The sequence below is a fragment of the Chenopodium album genome, chromosome 7 (assembly GCF_948465745.1).
Source record: "Chenopodium album chromosome 7, dcCheAlbu1.1, whole genome shotgun sequence".
In the NCBI taxonomy this organism is placed as follows: domain Eukaryota; kingdom Viridiplantae; phylum Streptophyta; class Magnoliopsida; order Caryophyllales; family Amaranthaceae; genus Chenopodium; species Chenopodium album.
Genome location: NC_137840.1, coordinates 58,671,481 through 58,693,268, shown reverse-complemented (window position 1 = coordinate 58,693,268; position 21,788 = coordinate 58,671,481). Strand labels below are relative to the sequence as shown.

Below are 21,788 nucleotides of genomic sequence, written 5' to 3'. Positions count from 1 at the left end.
TTTTTGCCATTAAAATCGGGCTGAAAATCGAAGATCAAAATTGTGGGTTTCAATCGGATTTTCCACTTTCTCTCTCTAGTTCTTGGGACTTTCTCTCTCTACTTTCTAGTTCTTGGGAGGTTGTTTTCAAGTAAACTGAGCGGCGGTGACGTGAGGGAGGGGAATTAGGTTCGCCGACGCGGGGGAAAGGGGTTTGGGCATCGGTCGGTGGTTAGGGGAGGGTTTTTCGAGGGAGATAGGGGGTTTTTAGTGTTCGGGGACGATGGTTCAAGGGAAGGGGGAGAGCGCCGACGGGGGTTCTGGCCGGATACCACGTCGGCACAGGGCATCTGGTGGGTTTTCGCGTCGACGCCGGGGTTTATGTCAGATTACGTGCCGGCAGGGGCTGTCGGGACAAGGTGGTCGCTGAGCTGCCACGCCTTTGGGTGGTCGGATTTTTTATATATTTTTTTTATTTTATGATAATTAGTTAAATAATTATTATAAAATTAAATAATAATTTAAAAGGGAACCAGTTATATGTTGCCACATTGCATTATTAGGCTTAATGACTAACGGTGTTTAAGGTCCGTTAGTCAATTATGGCATGTTGTGACATTTTTCTAAAACTGAATGGTATATGGTGAATTAAAAAATTTTGGGTGTTATATGGTTAATTAACGTTAAACTCAATGGTATATGGTGAAAAATCCAAAAATTCTATATAATGCTCTGACTACTCTCTCCGTTTTTTTTAAGCTACACTTGCTAATTTTCCCTATTTTCGTCCGTTTTTTATTTTTATTTTTTAAAAGCTATACTTTCTCTTTTGGGAATTTCTTATAATTTGATACTTTCTCTTATTTTATCATTTCTCACTCCTTTGATATATGAGCACTAATACAACTACACAAGTATATATGAACAATTTTCAAAACAGTATAGTCCTCAAACTAGTTCAATGAGCTGGTCAATTTCTAACAATAATCAGCAATCCCTGTTTTCGACAGGATGATCACAAGTTACAAATTACTTTCCCGTTTCAAAAAACACACACACAGCTAGCATATTAGATTGTACGAGCAAGAAGTGAGCAAAACAATCCATGTACATGTCGCAATTAGTTTAACATACAAGATGTGAGATAAATGATCGACAATTTCCAAGTATTATCTTCTGGTAGCAAAAATCTAACTACAAATTACTTCGCACAAAAGCGCACCACTGCTATACTGCTATTTACTAAAAATAACATCTTTAAGCATTGAAAAGGCTCCAATCATTGACTTTGAAGCTAGAAACAGAAAGCTTGAAGACCTCAGCCATTGGCATACATTTAGATTGTTCAGCGGGCGATACTACTCCAGCACCAACAGTACTAGCACTCTCACTTAAAGGACTGAAATATTGAAAATGAAAATTTCTCGTCAGTTACAACAAGACCCCCAGATAACTATTTAAGATAGAATTGTTGGCTTAGTTTTAGTAAAGGGCAGTGAAGGAGGTGAGATTTGGCCCATTTGGGTGTACTACCCCCCAATATAACTAGTAGCTAGTACCTTCAAGATACTATTTTGGTAAACCCCTGAAAGTCTGAAACAGTGAAACCAGTATATATGAAGTTCCATCCAACAAGAAATAAAAAAAAAAAGCACATAACCGGACTAGAATACATGATCTGTTGATCATATGCAGCACAGTACAGTGTTATGTGCTTGGATTTTGGATATAAGGCGGGCTGACTGTTGAGGTTTATTGAGAAGTATCAGTATATATCGGAGAGCATATCTTGTTCAGGTGTTCAGCAAAAAATGGTGTCTGCCTGATTTTTGAGCTAAGTAGATAAGCTCAAATGCAGCTAAAAGAGTAAAAGAGATTGGGTGCTGCTGCCAGAGTGTGGAAGAAAAATATATATACAATGAAGGTTTGCCAAGCTTACCTAATAACAACAGGCTCATAGGCAGTGATCAAGATATCTGTGCCAACTTCCTTAAGACGCAGATTGGCCAAATAAACCTGAATTTGGCCACAGTAGCACACAATGAATAGTCAATAATTTATGAATTGTAGATCTGCACTGACATTGGACAAAGAAATAAACTATAAAACTATAATGATAGAATCTCTTACCCTTAATATATTTTGTGCCTCTCTTCCTTGACGCCCCTTAGAAATGGCCTGCAAAATCATGACAAAACTAGAAATTAGCAACCTAGATCTTAGAGATTACAAAGCCTGTCTTTCATTTTCAGCAACACAAGAAGGGCTTCACATTAACAATCACCAAACCAACTTGAATCTGAATATTGCAGCCCATGATCCTAAATCTTAAAAACATCCCAGTTAAATATGATAATGCAATAGCAATGAAGCTCAAAAGTTCTATGCCCGCAAAGTTTTTCAGATCTATAATCAAAACTAGGCAAGCAAGAGATCAATACAAATTTCCCATCAGATATTTTCAGACACTATAAAGAGCATGTAAAACTAAGCATACAAAAGTACCAATGGAATGAAGTCCTGAACCAAATGTAAAATAAAGTGTTACTTAATATTTGAAGATTGTCCTACAAACGAAGACATCATTTCTAAAACTAAAAATGGAAGCAAAGTGAATACAGTAATAAATTAATTGCACACCATTTGACCAACAGCACTGGTGACGACAGCAGGTGTGCTTCCGTAGCACAATCCCGGAACCTCCAAGACTCCTGATTGCTCAATCAACTGCACTTGACACAAGATCAATCATCAACATATTTTGTTAGTTTAAAAAAATGGAAATTAAACAATAACTTTCAAAATTTTAGGAAAACAAAGATTAAATGATGATAAACCAAAAAAACATAAAATGAACAAGCCACTAATGCCATTTTGAAGAATTAACAAGCAGAATCGAATAATACCAGAACCACTGAAAACTTTGGCACTATTGAACTAAAACTTGCATGAATTCCTTATACTCAAAGATCAAACAATTCAATTCAAATACTATATTTTAAGGGCGCATAGACTGCATGGATACAGCTCAAGAGCACATATCGGTATCAGTTACATGCACATAAGACTTTGTGTCATAAGCAACTCATCTGCACGGCCCAGCATATTTCACTAGCAAAATTTAAGGATGGGAATTAGATAACTAATGGTGATATGAAAATATCCACTTTAGACACCTGTTTCTCCCTAACAATGAAATAAATGAGCTACTTCGTCATTCTTTAAGTGGCTTCAATGTTAAAGAGTGCTGCAGTGTGGAAAGTATATCCCCTCCTACTTGGATTTTCTAACTGCAGGTCAGATTTTAAAGCCATCTTTCATAACCTTCAATGCAATATACTACGGCAAATTTTGGACAGCTAAGTTGCCAGCTTCGGATTCCTTGCATATTCCAGTCCATAAATCCAAGTGATGTATCTAGCATCATTAACAACTATAGCTTCTAATGTCACTAAATTCATCATGAATCTATATTCATATATATAATCAAAGGAAATTCTCTCACCCACTAATCCTAATTCACTTTTAAAAACAACAAGTCCATCACAAGTCAACTTTCAAATTTCACGAAACTTAACAAACTCACCATACCACCTTCAGCATCCTGTTCCCTAGCAAGGTCTTGAAGGAACCACACGGCACTACCTTCATCGGCAACCTCTTGCTTCAGCTCTAACAATTCAACAATGAGACTTTCATCTCGACTAGGATCAGCAAACGCTTCCTATACACAGAAACAAAATCCACATTGAACCTTCCATTAATTTGTAAACACCCACAAAACCTATCACTACAAATTTAGAACTCCTAAAAACCAATAAAAAAAAAATAAAAATAGAATTCAACCTGATGATCGGGAACTTCCCGTACATTGCTCAAATCCTGTATATATAAACCAAAATTGCACACAAAATTTAAAATCCAAAATATTGTTAATTTCCCACAAAGGTAACTTAAATAAAAAGCAAGGAATTGGGAAATTTGGCATGTTAAACCTGGAATCTAGCAGGAAAGGTCATTGATATAGCCCCACCAAATAAAGGATGCTCAGTACATGCATTTTCCACCATTTTTAAGCAAAAAACTGCAAATGCTACTAATTAAATTATGCACACATTTGACCAGAAGAAGCAAGACAATATCTACAATCCAAATAAGACATAGGAGTGAGAAATTTTGAGAATTTTGAAAGCAAATCAAACACTCCATTGTGAGCTACATGCCCTATCCTGAAAGGAATGCCTTAAAGGGGAACACTCTCTTCAAAATATGAATCTTTTACCACATTGAATTGAAAATAATTACTAATTAAAAAATGCAACTTGATAGAATGACAAGAAAAAAAAAATCAATCAAATTCTTATAGGTTTTACTGGCATGAATTCATCACCTATTAGTCTATTACAAAATTCATCCCTATCTGAATCACCAATCTTCCATGGGTATCAAGTGCTTGACAGATTAAGTACTAAAACCAAATGCCCTCATAACTAAAATATGCACATTCCTAAAGGACCTAAACAACTAATGGCTAAGACTCAACGTAGAATCAAGGTATTTTAAATGACTTAAGATGAGTTAAGGGCAGGTTGGGTTACACAAAACAGGCTTGGTGGACATAATTTTTAAAAATTTCACACCAAAAATTTATCAACAGATTTATAGTTTGAATTTCATTTAGATGAAATATCAACCAGTAAGTTCATTGATAAATCGTTGAATTGAATTGAAGGGCTTTTGGAAAATTGTGTTAGATTTGTGGAAGTGCACTTGTAAGAGTCGAACACAATAGGATATGCAATTTATATCCCTTGGAAATCCTGAAGTGAGGCACGAGCAAATACGGTTGAGCGTCTCTAAAAATTATTAAAATTTGGGTTGTAAAAATCAAATATAAATCATTCCCATTTACGATAGTATACTCACATACATAGAATAAAGTTTGTTTTCATGAAATGGAGATGTTTTAATATCAGAAAAGACCCTTTGAAAAAAAAAACACTCCGGCAGCATGTAACACAATCTAAAGTCTAAACCATGCTTATAGTTCACAAAACATATAGCCTTGACTCTTGAGTTCTACTGTTCTAGTGAAAGAGCCTAAGAGGTGTCTATATGGGGTCTTCTACCCTTCGATTTGCTCCAACACTCCTAAGCTAAACCACAAATAATTAAAAAGAAAATGGAAAATTAGATTCCTCCTCGGGCATTTAACCAAAAATTACAAAGAGGCCATATAAGGTAAACTTAGTTTAAAGTAAGATTCTCAAGTTAATTTTACTTTTAAAATTATTACCTCTATACATCAAGAATCAAATTAGAGTGTTATATACTTGTAATCAAAATATGAATTAGATTCTAGAGACTCTGAGATACAAGTATAAAACATATCATAGAAATCATTCATTTCAAAGCTAATATCTTAAAGCCCCATATATATGTTCAATACTTTATATACTACCTCCGTTACACATTATTTGCAACGATTAGACATTTTTTCTCCCTACTTAACACTATTTTCAATAAATCTGGAAATTTTAATACAGAGTAATTTGCTAAAATTATTATATTGCATTATTTGATTATCAGTTTATCACTCTGTATTAAGCATAAAAACAGAATTATATTAGTACTTGTAAGTTGTAACTAAGCTGATCTTATGCCCAAACTTAAGGGTTTCAAGTATTCATAGATAAAAATCATCTCATAGTCATACTAATAATAATAAATTGAAACACTATATTATACAAGTATGTTTTGATGAACTAAAAGCTTATTTTACAAATATTAGTTTTTTTTTTTTTTTCATGAAATCAAAACTTGTATTTATTAAAATATACAGGTATCGAGGATTTAATTTGAATAATAAGATGATTGAAAACTAAAATTCAACCATATGAATCAATTCACAGAGTATAATTCAGATAATTGAAAATGAGAAAAACAGAATGAATGAAAAGCATATAAGTTAGGGTTTGGTATATAATCTAGCATCATAATTCATCAAAAAAGGGGGGGGGGGGGGGGAAAGAGGAAGAGAAGGCGCCAGCAGCAATTGTTTGGTAAAAACGACAAAAGAGAAGAGAGAAGAAGGAGGAAGATTACCTTGTAGTGGGTGGTTGGGTGGTCGCCGGTCCTTTTTCCGGCGAGTAAGGAGAGTCACAAGGGATGAGCTCTAGTGTAAATTGAAATTCCTATGTACATGTACTTTAAAAACAATTAAAAATTAATAAAGGAAAATGCTATACAATACATAAGGGGTGAGCAACTGAGCATGGGACGGGTGTCGTACCGTTAGTACTAACGATTCGGGTACTCGATAATTAAAATCCTTAAAAGTGATATCCATAATTCAAACCGATAAGCTCGGGTACCCGGATTTTGGGTACTTGGATTTTCGGATTGGTTATCGAGTATCCAATAAGATGTCATAATGATAATTAAACTTAATTATGTACTTATTATGATATAATTTACTACTAATTAACAACAATATCATATGATTTGACCAAATTATTATAAGAGTTTAGATTTTAAAAAAATAGATTTAAGTTGAGAAAAAAAACAAAATAATGCTTATCGGAACGGATCGGGTAACCGTTAATTTTAAAATAATACCCAATAACCATACCCGATAACAAATTATCTGAACGGGTACCCAAACCGTTATGGTTATCATATCGAGTACCCTAATTTTCGAAACGGTTACGAATTGGTTTTTCGAGTTTTTTGCTCATCCCTATATTACATAGAACTGTAATACTATATAAGCAATACACTCTTGAAAACTATGTAAAATTAAAGTAATTAGAGTATTTTTGTCATAATTTCTTAAATTTAAACAATTTTCTAAAGAGCATTACCCATTAATACAAGCATAAATATCATTAAGTCAATTTGTGTTAGATTTTGGGTCATTTGATTCGAGTGGTTTAGATTATTTGGGTCATTACAACATACGATAAATGGGTCAAAGTGGGTCAGATTTAAGTTTCTCTCAATAACTCAAGTTTGTTACCGGGTCGGGTCAAGAATTGGCGGGTCTAATCAATGAAAGATCAAAGAATGCATTGTACCCTTTCATTATAATAAAAAAAAGTTCTTCACAAGATTTGAACTTGCAACCTCTAAATCTAGAAATGAGTGTCTTACCACCAAGTTATGTATGTTAAGTTATATTTTGATACAAAATATTACTATCATACTATGTATAACAACTTTAATTATAAGAAAAAATATAATTACTCGTGGCATTGTCCGGGCCAAAATACTAGTTAATAGTTATACATGGAAAAAGTTAAGGGAAGAAGCTATATGTAGAGCCATCAATCAATATACAATTTGAAATGCCACTTTATTGCATCTTTTTATTGGCATACGAATAACATTTTTTACCAGGTGACTAAAGGTGGGCATCGTGCCGTGCCGGGTCATCGCGGGCCGTGCCTAGGGTGGCTCATGCCGGGCCACCTTTTGACACATCCTAGCCCACGGCACGGCCCGCCTCGATTTTTCCATTTTTTTTTAAATTTTAAAAAATCGATATATGTTTTTTTAACAACTTTTAAAATGAGTATATTTAAATAATTTTATTAAATTATGTTTATGTTTTTTGTATTATTATATTACTCCGTACTCCGTATTATTTAGCAAAAAGTATAGTAACAATGCATATAATTAAAAAACTTTATGAGTGTGATAAGCCGATAACTCAAAAATTGATGAATAACTTATTTTTTTATATGTCGATACGATAAATCGATAATACAATAATTTATAATGATAATTTAAAATCGTACAATAATTGGTGAATGCCTTAATTTTATAGTTCGATAATACAAAAATTGTACAATAACTTTGCACGGGTCGTGCCGTGCATTGGGCAGTGCCTCACAGGCTGCGTGCCGTGCTATGGGCCGTGTCGACGGGTCATGCCTGTTTTTCAAAAATTTGTTCACGGCACGGCCCACAAGTGGGCCACCGTGCCTCTGGCGGGCTCGTGCCGGCACGGCCCATGCCCAACTCTACATGTGACGGAAACTCATTCAAAGAATATCACCAAAACCTCTCATCAACTTTTGTCCGACACCCACAACATTCAGAGTGCAACTAGGCGCATAGCTCCTATATGTTTACAAAACATATAGGAGGGAAAAATTGTAAATTTGACAAGCTTTTGGAAAAAGTTCACTCTATAGTGGTACATTATAATGTACCATTATGCATGTATAATGTACTATTAAAATATAAATTGTCTGAATAATACTTTTTGTGTACTATTATGCATGTAGTGGTACTTTTTACCGTCATACACGTTGAATATTTCCCCCCAAAATATTATAACCTATCACCTATTATACATGTAATGGTACTTTTTTCATCCTATATGTTTGCTAAACCCATAGGAGCTATGGAGTAAATACAAATTGAAGGTACTAACGTTTGCCAAAAGTTGCAGATAAGGTACTAACGTTTCAAAAGTTGCAGATAGAGTACTCACGACATAATTGACCTTCTACAACAGGTTAACCAAAAAAAAAAGGAAAATTAAAATTCTGACATTAATAATGAGGGGAATAAAGTTTGCCATTGTTCAAGAAATCTATCTATCAGTTAAATTATAGTTGGTACAACTCCAAAAAAACTGACTTCCATAGATACTCATCTCCATAGCCATCTTCTCCACCTTGCATCTATTGAAAAAAAAATCAGAAGAAGCAATTACAAAAATTACAGGAAATACAAAGTGGTCTTAATTCATGTCTTCTCCTTAATTCATGTACAACTAAACATGGTTTTAATTCATCCATATTTTCTGCCACAATAAGCACTCTCTTAATAAGCATATCATAGCATTTGATTCATGATAAAATAAGTGCATAATAATAACAACACAACAAAAGAAGTCGCTTCATTCATACATATACATTTGTTCCATTACAAAATGGTTGTACAAGCCAAGCCATCCATTTCAACCTAAGCATTGTCATGGTAGTGACAAATCCCAAAAGATTATAAATGATTTGTCACTTTAACAACATAAACCTACTTAACCATGACAATGCACTCCTACAATTCACATCTTAAAACTTAAAAAAAATAAAAATAAGAACAAGCTTAAATATAGCAGCTCCTAACCCCAAAAACCATCTAGCTGCACATACCCCCCACCCAACCTAATAACAACAACAGCCTACACATCCTCCTTGAAGAGCAGAGGGAATCCATCAAAATAGACTGTCATGTCATTGTTGATCCAGGCATGAAAGTCACGGCCATCATTGTAGATGAGGTCGTTAAGGATCCACTCGTTGACAGAGGCCCTGGGACAGAAAAAGGGTTGGAGTCGGGCTAGGTGGCGGGTCTTCCACCACAGACGCCATTTCCTGCAAACCTTCTTCACATTATCCCGACTACCCCAGTCCAGCTTGGAGAAGACATGGACCACAAGCAAATCGGGGTTGCTGAAAATTGGGTGAGCATCGGAAAGAGCGTCCATACCTAGGTAAATTAATGGAGTTAGACAAGGTATTTTCCATGGAAAAACCTACTCTGTTTCAGTAAGCCAAAACCCTAGAAATGATTCTAAAAAAATTCTACCCAACAACAACACAATTCAATTTTGATAATCACCCACAACAACAGAATTACGCAAACAAAATACAAGATCATGATAACTAAAACAAGTAAAATCACTTTCAAACAAAATTCGCCCAAAAAAAAAAACAGAACAAGCATACAACACCATTAATGGCGAAATTAAGAAGGTGAAGACAAAAAAAAGGGAATTTACCTAGAGTAGATTGAAGCTCAGCCAACTTTGCTTTCTTGCAGGAAGATTGACAAGCACACTCCCACATTAATGGCGATTTTCTTGAAGAGTAAGTACAAGGTTTTTTTTTTTTTTTTGGGAATGAAATGCTCTGGTTTTTATCTGAAAATGGAAGTGATGAGGAAGCCAATGGGGTGAAAGAGTGAATAAAAAGGCATTAACCTTTCCAAAAATCGCGCAATTGTCAGTGTAATGATGGCTTTTCACTTCCCAAAGTACAGCTGAGTGGACAATTAAGCTTTTTTTTTTTTTAAAAAAAAAAAGGGAAAGAGGAAGTAACCGGTTATAAGCAATTGCAACCGGATTGTTAACCTGGAATAGTGGGTTCAGTACCCTCTTTGCAACTTTTGAAATGTTAGTACTCTCTTTGCAACTTTTGGCAAACGTTAGTACCTTCAATTATATATTACTCGGAGCTATGCGTTAAGGGTTAATCCAGCACTCAATACCATAAACTTTGTGACCAATACTTTGGTCATGAGGAGAGAGAATAAAAGATTAGCATAAAAATATTGAAAACAAATATAAAAAAAAAATGGGGGTTTTGGGTGAAGACCAAGGCTTCCCCAGGACCATAACTGAATTGTTGGGCAAAGCATGGAAGAGTGCCACGTGGTAAAATAATTTCCATTGTGATGAGATTGAAGAGAGAGAATGTATGGTGGGATATGGTAAAAGTAGGAGAGAGAAAGTTCATGACCAAACTTTCTTGGGCAATCATTGGGATATTAAAATGTGTGTGGTCAGGAAATTTGGTCATTGATGAAATAGAATAGAGAATAATAATAAATAATTTGATGACCAAAATTTTTTTGTCAATGATCTTGCTCTTAGGGGTGTAATTTGCTTGGTTACAATTAGGGATGTTCATCGGTCCAAGACCAGATCGGATCGACCCAGATTGGACCAAAGATTAAACAAAAAACCAAAAAACAGAAAACCACAATGATGCCAAACAAACCCTTAATTCCTGAATTTGTTTCGGCAATGATTTAGAATGAGTGGATGAGACTCGAAAAGTTCTAAGTATTTCATGTGCGTAATTTTGATTAACATTATTGTCATATGCATAAAAAAGATCTCATTGGAAAGACCATCCGTAATGAGTTAAAAACATAGGATTTTACACGTAGGAAATTTGAGGAATATCTTTCACAACTAGGACTGAAATAACACCGCGCGAAACTGGAAAATTTTATCGAGCACAGAAAGCTGCTGAGGCATGTGGGAATTAGCGTCAGGGGCCAGAGCTTGGCGCCAATATTTTAGTTGTAGCGCCAGGCGCCAGTATTGACGCCAGGCGCTACAGTTAAAAGCTGGCGCCAGTCTCTGTTTGCTGGCGCCAATTTCCCCCAATACCAAGCCAGAAATATGCGTTCTAATTTCGATCAGTTTTCCGTATTGTTTGCTCGATCCTACTTCCTGATTGAATTTTTTCTCACTTTTCTGAAACCCATATGTGTTTTACATATGGACATAACCCTCTGGGAATTCATGCTCCATCTACCCGATTGAACGCTCCGTGCAACAAAGGGTACATCCGAGATTGTTGAATTCACCAAACCATGGAAGCGAGTTTTTTCTAAAACTCGCGGTGTCCCATCCACTCGCGCCAACCCTTCACGGTTAGGCTTCCGCGCGGTGCATCCGGACAATTAACCATGGACCCTCTATCAACTAAACCATATCCCGAACTTTAGAGAACTAGAGCGATGGTTAGGTTGCAAACTCATTGCATCATATTGTGCCTACTTGACTAATTGTGCATTATTTGTTGTGCATATACTCTATGTGATTTTTTCCTAACCGTTTGTTTGACTTGTGTTAAGAATAAATAAACTAATTAATGACTAAAGGAATTTGTTTAATTAATTAATTAAATAATTTGAGCTAATAAATAAACATAAAATCGAGTCATAGTTCCTTTAAGTCAACCCGGATTTTTATTCCCGTATACTGCACAAGCATCAACTTGTTTTGGTCATAGCCGGAGTTCTAGGAATAACTACGAGTCGTACAACCTATGGATCTGTAGCCCCGAGTTTTTTATTTAATTTGGCGTTGGTTTCATCCCAATCAGAGTCGCAGATCAAAATTTATGACTAAAATACCACAGCCTGTCCAGTTTAATGCATATACGTGAAGTATTAACTTAGTCTTTGTTCGAGTCTAGTCACAGTCTAGCCACATGGTCATGACGCAAGTCTTAAAATGTCACATACACTCACTAGTCATAGCACACACTTTTTATATGTCAACGTGACCATGTCCTAGGTTCATGCATGAGTCGGTCTTTTCCGTCATTTGAGTTGGGGGGTACATTCTATTCCTAATTCTTCATATCCCTCCATCTAAATATTCTTTCACATTCTATTCCAATTTTTCTTCACTTCCTCCATCCATTGCATGTTGAATAAATTTTGATTCAAATAATTAACAATAAATATCCCCAATTTCCTTTTCCACAGTACTTGGTCGAGGAGAGAAGGGCGATTAATCAAGGACAACCTCTTTATTCAGGTCTCGCTTTTTGATAAACCGATTTGTCAAAAGAGGAAGGCTAAAAAGATAATGGCAACTCAAGAAGAAGTCAATGATCTTAAGAACCAACTGGCTACCGTGACTGAGACACTGAAGCTTCTCGCACTCAAGATCGATGATCCCGTGAAGCAACAACAAATGGACCTCATGCAAGAGAGTCTAAGTAAGCTATCTAGTGACTATAAATTTTAGGGCATGAGTTCACAAGGGGTCTCGCTGGACAAGGAACTTCTTCCGCATAAGTTCAACGCCACTGACATCCCTAAATTCAAGGCAACAGATAATCCTTACTTTCATCTAAGAGCTTTTGAAACCATAATGAGCATTAAGGGTATCGATAAGAAGGTTTTCCCCTCTCTATTCCCACTATCACTTGAAACCGTTTGCCAACAATGGTACTTCTCCCTTGACAAGGAGAAAATCTCTACCTGGGAATCGATAGTGAACGCTTTCATTGATAGATACAAGTGCAATATCCAAGTTGAAACCGATCATAGACAACTTGAGATGCTAAGACAAAAAGAGAATGAAGGTTTTACTTCTTTCTTTAATAAATGGAGGGAAACTTCCGCTAAGGTGATTGAGGTCCCCACCGAAAAGGAATCTGTGAGGATGTTTATCAAGAATCTCCAAGAGAAGTATTCGAAACATTTAAAATATCAACACAATCTGAATACTTTCAAGGCCGTGAAATTGGAATTTTAAACCGGACCGATTAAGTTAGGACCGAACCCGGACCAGACCGAAAGAATCCATCCAAAACCCGGACCGGACCGTTTGGACTGATTTAAGATTTTCTTAAAAAAGAATACTAAAATTTTTTAATAAAGTTATGGAAAACACGAAAAAACTATATTTTAACGTTATTTTTACTTTTTTTTTTGTTTGTATGTTTGGTAAAAAAAGACTTATGAAGTTAAAGTTTTCTAAGCTTATATTTTAACCATTATTTAAAGTTTTACGCATATTTTTATAAAAAAAATTGGCCCGGTCCAAGACCAGTTTTTATAGGGTTTTGGACCGAACCGGAAAAAGAATTTCAAGACCCGAAGATCGGACTGATTGTCCGGTCCGGGTTCGGTCCAAGGTGGTCTGGTCCATTTTTTTGGTCCAAACCGATTTATGAACACCCTAGTTACAATATTTATGTTAGCTAAAAAAAAAATGATAGGTGTTACTATTAATGAATGAACAAACCTTACAAAAATGTAGAGTAATATAGAACAATAGGTATAAAAAAAAATACATGACTAAGGGGCTATTCTGATATACTAAATTGAGCCAAACTAAACTGAACTGAATTGAACTGAATTGATTGGAGCTGAACTGAATTGAACTGACTGAGCTGAATGAATTTTTTATAAGAGAAGGAAATTGGGAACTGAAATGAAATGAGCTGAAATGAATTGTTTACAAGAGAAGGAAATTAGGAACTGAACTGAACTGAACTGATTAGAGGTGAAATGAACAAAAATTAAGCTGAAGAGAATAGAGCTTAACATATATGGAAAGATATTTGGTTCATAGAAAGTGACTGTACATTATAGTTTTAACAATTTTTTTACAATAAGAAAAATATTATCATTAATAAATAGTCATACGACATCTACAATAATAGTAAAGATTTGTAAACCACATTATAGACACCCATTTGTGTCTCCCCAAAACCAAACCCAGTGATGAGTACCTTTCGCGTCAAATCATAATCGAATGAAGTGAAAGTGTGGAAAGTCTAGTGTTGCGGAAAGTTTTAATTCTTTTCTCTTTTCTCTGTTTTTGAAAACTTATTTTAAGAAAACAGCCAATCCAGTTTGGTTGGTCCATGATATGGGTCCAATAATAGTGTAGTTGGATGGGGCTTGCAAAGAGCTTTCCAACGATATATTATAAGCCCAATTCCGATAAATATCGAGGAAGTTATGACCAATTTACTAAACTGGGCCCGGTTTGAGCCTTATATGCGGCCCAATGATCTAGGGGAGGGCCTAATGTGATTTATCATTCCTAATGCAATTATGAATGGTTTTAGTCTTCTAGAATCTTCTAGAAGGTTCTTTTTCATTCCTAATTCAATTAGCATTGATAAATTGACTTTTGACTTTTCAGAGTTTTAATTAAAATCAAATAGCATTTTTGAGGAAATTATATGGTTTTATCCTCCAGTACGGCAAATTTATCTGATTTTCGAAAACGCGTTAAAATCAGGCTTGGCGCCTAACCCCAGGCCTTGGCGCCTGGAACCAGGCCTGACGCTAGCCATTGGCGCCTGGCGCTAGTGTTGGTGCCTGGCGCCAGTTAGCCAAGGGTGGCGCCAGCTCTGTTTTCTGTGCGTCAGACTCTGTTATGTTTATTTTATCTTTTTGGCTGATTTTCTCTATAAATATCGTATTAAAAACTCCGTTTTCATTCATCATCTACATCCATCATTCACCTACAATCAGTTTTCATTCGCAATCATTAATTCTCTAGTTCTCTCTTAATCATTCACCAATTCTCATCAAGTTTTCTTGATTATTCTCTTTCTCTCTCTCTTTTTCTAAAATAGCTTTTTACATACAAAATTCCGCATTCACAAGATTTAGAAACACCTAGCCATATTCGAAGTTGCCTTCGCCCTAGACGTGAAAGGTTTTAATTTCTGAGGGTTTGGTCCCAAATCTCTCTTTCAATTATTTAATTTAATTGTTTTGATTATTATTTTCCTTGAAGTTACTAACGTGTGTATTTTGTTATTAGAAAGAGGTACGAGGCATCAAAGTAAGTGTTTTAATGGTTTTAATTGATGTTATGATGTAGAAATCATGTTTACATTGTTGTTATGATATACCTAGTATCATGTCTAGGGTAATTTTAATATTAAATATGATTGTTACGATGCTTCCTATGTTCTTCCTAATATTTATTCATGTTAGTATCATGTTAGGGTTAAAGATTTGATTTTTATTGCTTAGTGACATGCTAGGGTTTGTTATTAATCTTGTTAGTATCATGCCTAGGATCTTGCTATTATTATGCTTTAATATTAACATGAACATGATTATGATTATAATTGTTATAATTTATGATGATTATGAATATTATTATTATTATTATTATTATTATTATTATTATTATTATTATTATTATTATTATTATTATTATTATTATTATTACTATTATTATTATTATTTTGATGATGATTATTTTATTTATGATTATTATTATTATTTTATTATTATGTTGCTTGATTTTTTATTGTTATTGCTTGATCACGCCTTTTATGCATGCATAAAGGGAATTTGTACTGGTAATAATCACGCTTAATAAGATATTAATAATCTTGTTAGGGTTAATGTGATTATAATTCAAGTGATCGCCAATAATAGATTTATTTGTGCATTAATATTCAACCAACATAGATAAACAGGTTTAGGGTTAATCCTATTGATTGCATGTTAGTCAGAAAGCGCACATGAATACGATCAGAATAAAGTAGAGGCCTATTATTAGGGCAGGTTCAATCTCTTTTAGGTTGGATTTGTACTTTCATCCCCGAACCCCTATTTGGTTCTAGACCTTATGGAGTTGACGATCTCTTGGATCGTTAAGGGGTGTAACCTTCATCCTATGAACGGTTTACAAGTTCCTAAAACTTGTTGGCGACTCTTTTGCTCTATCTTCTTCCCTTTTGGACGCCACCGTACTTTAGTGTATGATCACAGTGGGGTTCAAGCTAATGGGATTAAAGCTTGAAATTATTCCCTCACACATATTTAGAGAAAATAACATAACTTTTACAATCAAATCATAACTATTTTGCATATCGGGCATAGCTCACACTCCACTACTTTAAACTTGACGCGAGTAGTGATTTTTGATGTCTTTGCATCTTTCCAATTAGAGACCTTCGCAGTCTACATTGATGTTTTGATCGCAGAGTTGATGACGAATCCTAAACCCATATGAATCCAAATCACCTTTTCAATTATTTCATCCGTCCTATAATACTTGGGACGTTGGGGTGGACACGCAGTTTAAGAAAACTACAAATGAGTCCATTTAAAACACTCGTTTTTATTATAAATGATTCTCTTTTTATATTTTAATATTATAAGAAAACAAAAAGTGGGAATGATGGGACTGTAGGGATAGTGAGGAGAGAGAAAATATGGGATTTAATTAGGTTTTGGGGTTTGTGGTCCCAAAAGAGAGCATAGGATTTTATTTATTTATTTATTTATTATTAATGGTCTCTTTCCAAATTTAATAACATGCCAAGTATGTTGGGATGTATAAAAATGAAAACTATGTCAAGTATTATGAGACGGAGGGAGTAAAATGGAAGGAGTACATTTGGCCATTTTGGATTTTGGGGTATTGCTAAGGCTACACATTAGTTTATTGAGTAAAATGGAAGGAGTACATTTGGCCATTTTGGATTTTGGGGTATTGCTAAGGCTACACATTAGTTTATTGAGTAAAATGGAAGGAGTACATTTGGCCATTTTGGATTTTGGGGTATTGCTAAGGCTACACATTAGTTTATTTTTTTTTAATTTATTAATTTTTTTGGTGTGGATTAGAGTCGTTAGACTATCAGGATTCTGCAAATTTTAAAATGCACCATGGTGTATCTAGCATCACGCCTATACTTTTGAACATTTAGTAAAAAAATCTAAACAATTGCAAATTTTGAACAAGTAGTAAAAACATACGAACATCGGAATTTTTGAACATTTAGTTAAAAAATCTGAACAATCGCAATGCATCACGCCTATACTTTTGAACATTTAGTAAAAAAATCTGAATAATTGTGAATTTTGAACATTTTAGTAAAAAAAAAATCTTAACATTGCAAATTCCGAACACTTAGTATAAAATATCTGAACAATCGCAATGCACCATGCCTATACTTTTGAACATTTAGTACAAAAATATGAACAATAAATTTTTTTTAACATTTAATAAAAAAAAATCTCAACAATTGCAAACTTTGAATTATTACGATGAGTCAGACAAATTTTGAAAGAAGTTTGTCTCACTTGTAATAATTCAATTTTTTTGTAATATAAACTGAACATTTACTGTATATAAAATGAACATTTCCTTAAAAATAGGAAAAATACACTTTAATAATCCCAACTATGGGCGATTTACCTACATTAATCCCAACTAACGTTTAATAGGAAAAATACACTTTAATAATCCCAATTATGGGCGATTTACCTACATTAATCCCAACTAACGTTTATTCTACAATAATCCTAACTACTCCGTATTAGGCAAGTTTTCCTCCAGCAGTCCAAAAAACCGGTTACCTGATGAAAAGGTAAACTTTTTTTTTGTTTTTTAAATGCCACATGTCAACACATGATTGGCTTAATTTAAAAAAAAAACAAAAGAAAAAAAAAAAGAAATCGATCCCCAGATTCAACCAACCCAGCCAACCGCTGCCGTTCCCAGCCACCCACAGCTGATCGACACCGGCCGACCACCTCCCTAACCTACCGAAAATGGTTGGCCGACTCTCCCTCCCCTCGAAACACACACCCCCGATCGACCCCAACCCCCTAAACCACTATTACTATAATTAGTGAGATTTTTTTTTTTTTTAAGGTTAAAGTAATATAGAAATGGTCATAAACATATTACCGGTAAGCTAGCTTCAACAAATATTATGAGGCTCTGACTAGCGGACCTATTCACAATTTACTATGATCCTGTTCTCAAGCAATGATCAAACTGAGTATAATACATATTAATTCATAATTTCAGATAGAACATGACTAATTAATTATTGGACTAGCATATGCATGTTCCAGATTAACTTACAACTCATGCAAGTCAAACTAACATACTAGTTAACCTCAACAACTACTAACTCAACTTAATACCCACATTGCTGAACAAAACATCAAATTAATAATAAAGCACAATTAACTAGGGGCACACAACTAATTGGATAAACGTATTATGTAAATAAAAAGAAAATTAGCAATGATATAAATTTAAAGGAAAACTTCCCATGGATTGTTATCAGGGAAGTTTTCCTTTAATTAATTAGTCATGTTCTATCTGAAATTATGAATTAATATGGATTATACTCAGTTTGATCATTGCTTGAGAACAAGATTATAGTAAATTGTGAATAGGTCCGCTAGTCAGAGCCTCATAATTTTTGTTGAAGCTAGCTTACCGGTAATATGTTTATGACCATTTCTATATTACTTTAACCTAAAAAAAAAAAAAAAAAAAATCTCACTAATTATAGTAATTTGTGAATATGTACTCTAAATGTATTCTCATTTTGTTACTATCTACAACTGCATACCGTAATACCATGTCTAGCTTCAACCTACTTCTTCCATTTTATTGTTCCATTGATACATCGTATTTTATTATGGAATTTGTTATATGTACTACCGTTCATAACATATGGAGCTGGTTTTTGAAGTGATCAATTTACAAATTATATCTTCTGCACTAGTAAAGATATGTCCAATATTATTACTGTAGGGAATAGTTTCAAGCCTTTAAAATCCCACTAGCTTGAACCCCACTGTGATCATACACTAAAGTACGGTGGCGTCCAAAAGGGAAGAAGATAGAGCAAAAGAGTCGCCAACAAGTTTTTAAGGAACTTGTAAACCATCACGAGGTGAAGGTTACACCCCTTAACGATCCAAGAGATCGTCAACTCCATAAGGTCATGAACCAAATAAGGGTTCGGGGATGATGGTACAAATCCAACCTAAAATAGATTGAATCTGCCCTAATAATAGGCCTCTACTTTATTCTGCTCGTATTCATGTGCGCTTTCTGATTAACATACAATCAATAGGTTAACCCTAAACCTGTTTAATCTATGTTGGTAGAATTTAATGCACAAATAAACTATTATTGGCGATCACTTGAATTATAATCACAATTAACCCTAACAAGATTATTAATTATCTTATTAAGCGTGGTTGCAAATACCAATTCCCTTTAACATGCAATAAAGGTGATCAAGCAATAACAATATAAAATATGATACATATCAAGCAACATAATAAATAAATAATCAACATCATTAATAAAAATAATATCAATCATAATCATAATCATGTTAAAGCATAGCAAGATCCTAGGCATGATACTAACAAGATTAATAACAAACCCTAGCATGTCACTAAGCATTAAAAATCAAATCTTTAACCCTAACATGATACTAACAATCATAAATATTAGGAAGAAAATAAGAGGCATCATAGCAATCATATTTGATATTAAAAATTACCCTAGACATGATACTAGGAATCAAAATAACAATATAAGCATGATTTCTACATCATAATATCAATTAAAATCAATTAAAGTACTTACTTGGATGCCTCGTACCTCTTTCTAATAACAAAATACACACGTTAGTAACTTCAAGGAAAATAATAATCAAAACAATTAAATTAAATAATTGAAAGAGAGATTTGGGACCAAACCCTCAGAAATTAAAACCTTTCACGTCTGGGGTGAAGGCAACTTCGAATATGGCTAGGTGTTTCTAGATCTTGCGAATGCGGAATTTTGTATTAAAAAGCAAAGAAGAAAGAATGCATGAATGTTATTGAAAATTGATGAACGATAATTGTAGATGAATGAATAGTGAATGAATATTGACAATCCGTGAAATCAAAACGGAGTTTTTGATACGATATTTATAGAGAAAATCATCCAAAAAAGATAATTTATCAAAACAGAGTCTGAAGACCACAAAAACACCTTGGCGCCAGCCCTGGCTCATTGGCGCCAGGACCAGTGGCTAGCGCCAGGCGCCAATGCTGGCGTCTGGCGCCAATCCTGATTCCAGGCGCCAAGGCCTGGGGTTGGACGCCAAATTGGAATTCAACGCGTTTTCGAAAATCTGATAAATTTCCCGTACTGGAAGATAAAATAATATAATTTCAGTCGAAAATGCTATTTGATCTAATTAAAACTCTGAAGAATCCTAATTGAATTAGGAATGAAAAGAACCTTCTAGAATGTTCTAGAAGACTAAAACCATTTCTAATTGCATTAGGAATGATAAATCATATTAGGCCCTCCCCTAGATCATTGGGCCGTACATAAAGCTCAAACCGGGCCCAGTTTAGTAAATTGGCCATAAATTCCTCAATATTCATCGGAATTGGGCTTATAATATATCGTTGGAAAGGTCTTTGCAAACCTCATCCAACTACACCACTATTGGACCCATATCATGGAACAACCAAACTACATTGGCTGTTTTCTTAAAAATAAAGTTTTCAAAAACAGGGAGAAGAGAAAAGAAAAGAAATAAAACTTTCCGCAACACTAGACCTTTCCACACTTTCGTTTCATTCGATTATGATTCGACGTGAAAGGTACTCATCACTGGGTTTGGTTTTGGGGAGACACAAATGGGTGTCTACAATTACGGATTCAATAGTAATGCCAAATAATTATTTCCTATAATTTATAATAAATTTGAGTTTGATAAATGATAACATATTATTACTTTATTTTATTAATTTATCATGTGAATTTCTTTCAAACAAAGCATTAAGTTGATTGTTTATTGTATCTGACAATGGTTTGGCTTTAGATCCCACTTGGTCACTTGGCTTTAGTGAGTATAGTATGTAGTAGGCACTCTGTTAGAGCATAGCCAATGGATGCCCAAACTAATGGTGGTCATCATATTTTTTATTACTTTCTCTCTCTTCCACCTCATTTATGTCCAACTCCCATGCCCATACACTCACATTGGTTGCCCTCCAAATTTGTGGGCATTGATTCTCCTTTCCTTCCATTCCCATGTGAGTCTTCATCAATTGAAAAAAAAAAAACTAAACCTCCTCTCTTTGTTGGACAAGTGGCGAAATACCACTAAATGCCCACACTCAACAAATGGTCATGGCCATGACCTGGTCATGAACCATTTCTCACAAAAAGTACAAATTTTTCATTTTTTAAGCTTTTTTTATTTTTCTCTCTCTTCATGCCCACCCAAAATGGGCAACCATTGGCTATACTCTTACAATCGTGAAAGCAATTTTATATTTTGTTGATCAATTACCTTCGTATACATCATATTTGGTTTTATGATTGAGGTTGTTTATGTTTTATTGATTAGCCAAGGGCAATTTTGTTTCAAGTACATAACATATATTGCTTTAAAGTGCTAAATGGTACAACTCTCAATTCATTATACCTTATTGTATTAATGCATTAGTTGTATTGTATATGGTATGCATACATACATTTTTTTTATTGTGTCAAATCTCGATTAACTTGACATTGAAAGCGAATTTAGAATTATGAATCAATGTTAATTTTGTTTACTTATTAATTTTAATTTGGCTAGTATAGCTGAGTGGATCGAATAAGGTATATTTTGATTAAAGCTCGAACTGATTATGTCATGTCTTATTTTTACCTTCTCTTTCTGAAAAATGTA

The 21,788-nt window shown here is 34.4% G+C and overlaps 1 protein-coding gene across 2 annotated transcripts; it reads right to left on the bottom strand.

The window, feature by feature from the left end:
- Positions 1–1,069: 1,069 nt before the first annotated feature.
- Positions 1,070–6,188, bottom strand: LOC145637984 (uncharacterized). 2 transcript variants are annotated; one of them, XM_081688970.1, is made up of 8 exons: positions 6,085–6,188; positions 3,975–4,063; positions 3,826–3,861; positions 3,566–3,703; positions 2,620–2,706; positions 2,110–2,157; positions 1,919–1,995; positions 1,070–1,378 (listed from the first exon to the last, which is right to left on the bottom strand). In XM_081688970.1, exons 2-8 carry the CDS (start codon positions 4,047–4,049, stop codon positions 1,237–1,239), a joined length of 603 nt encoding a protein of 200 aa, XP_081545096.1. In that variant the 5' UTR covers positions 4,050–4,063; positions 6,085–6,188; the 3' UTR covers positions 1,070–1,236. The 2 variants fall into 2 exon arrangements, with proteins under 2 accessions (XP_081545096.1, XP_081545097.1); XM_081688971.1 differs by having other exon boundaries at positions 3,975–4,121; positions 6,085–6,150.
- Positions 6,189–21,788: the final 15,600 nt, after the last annotated feature.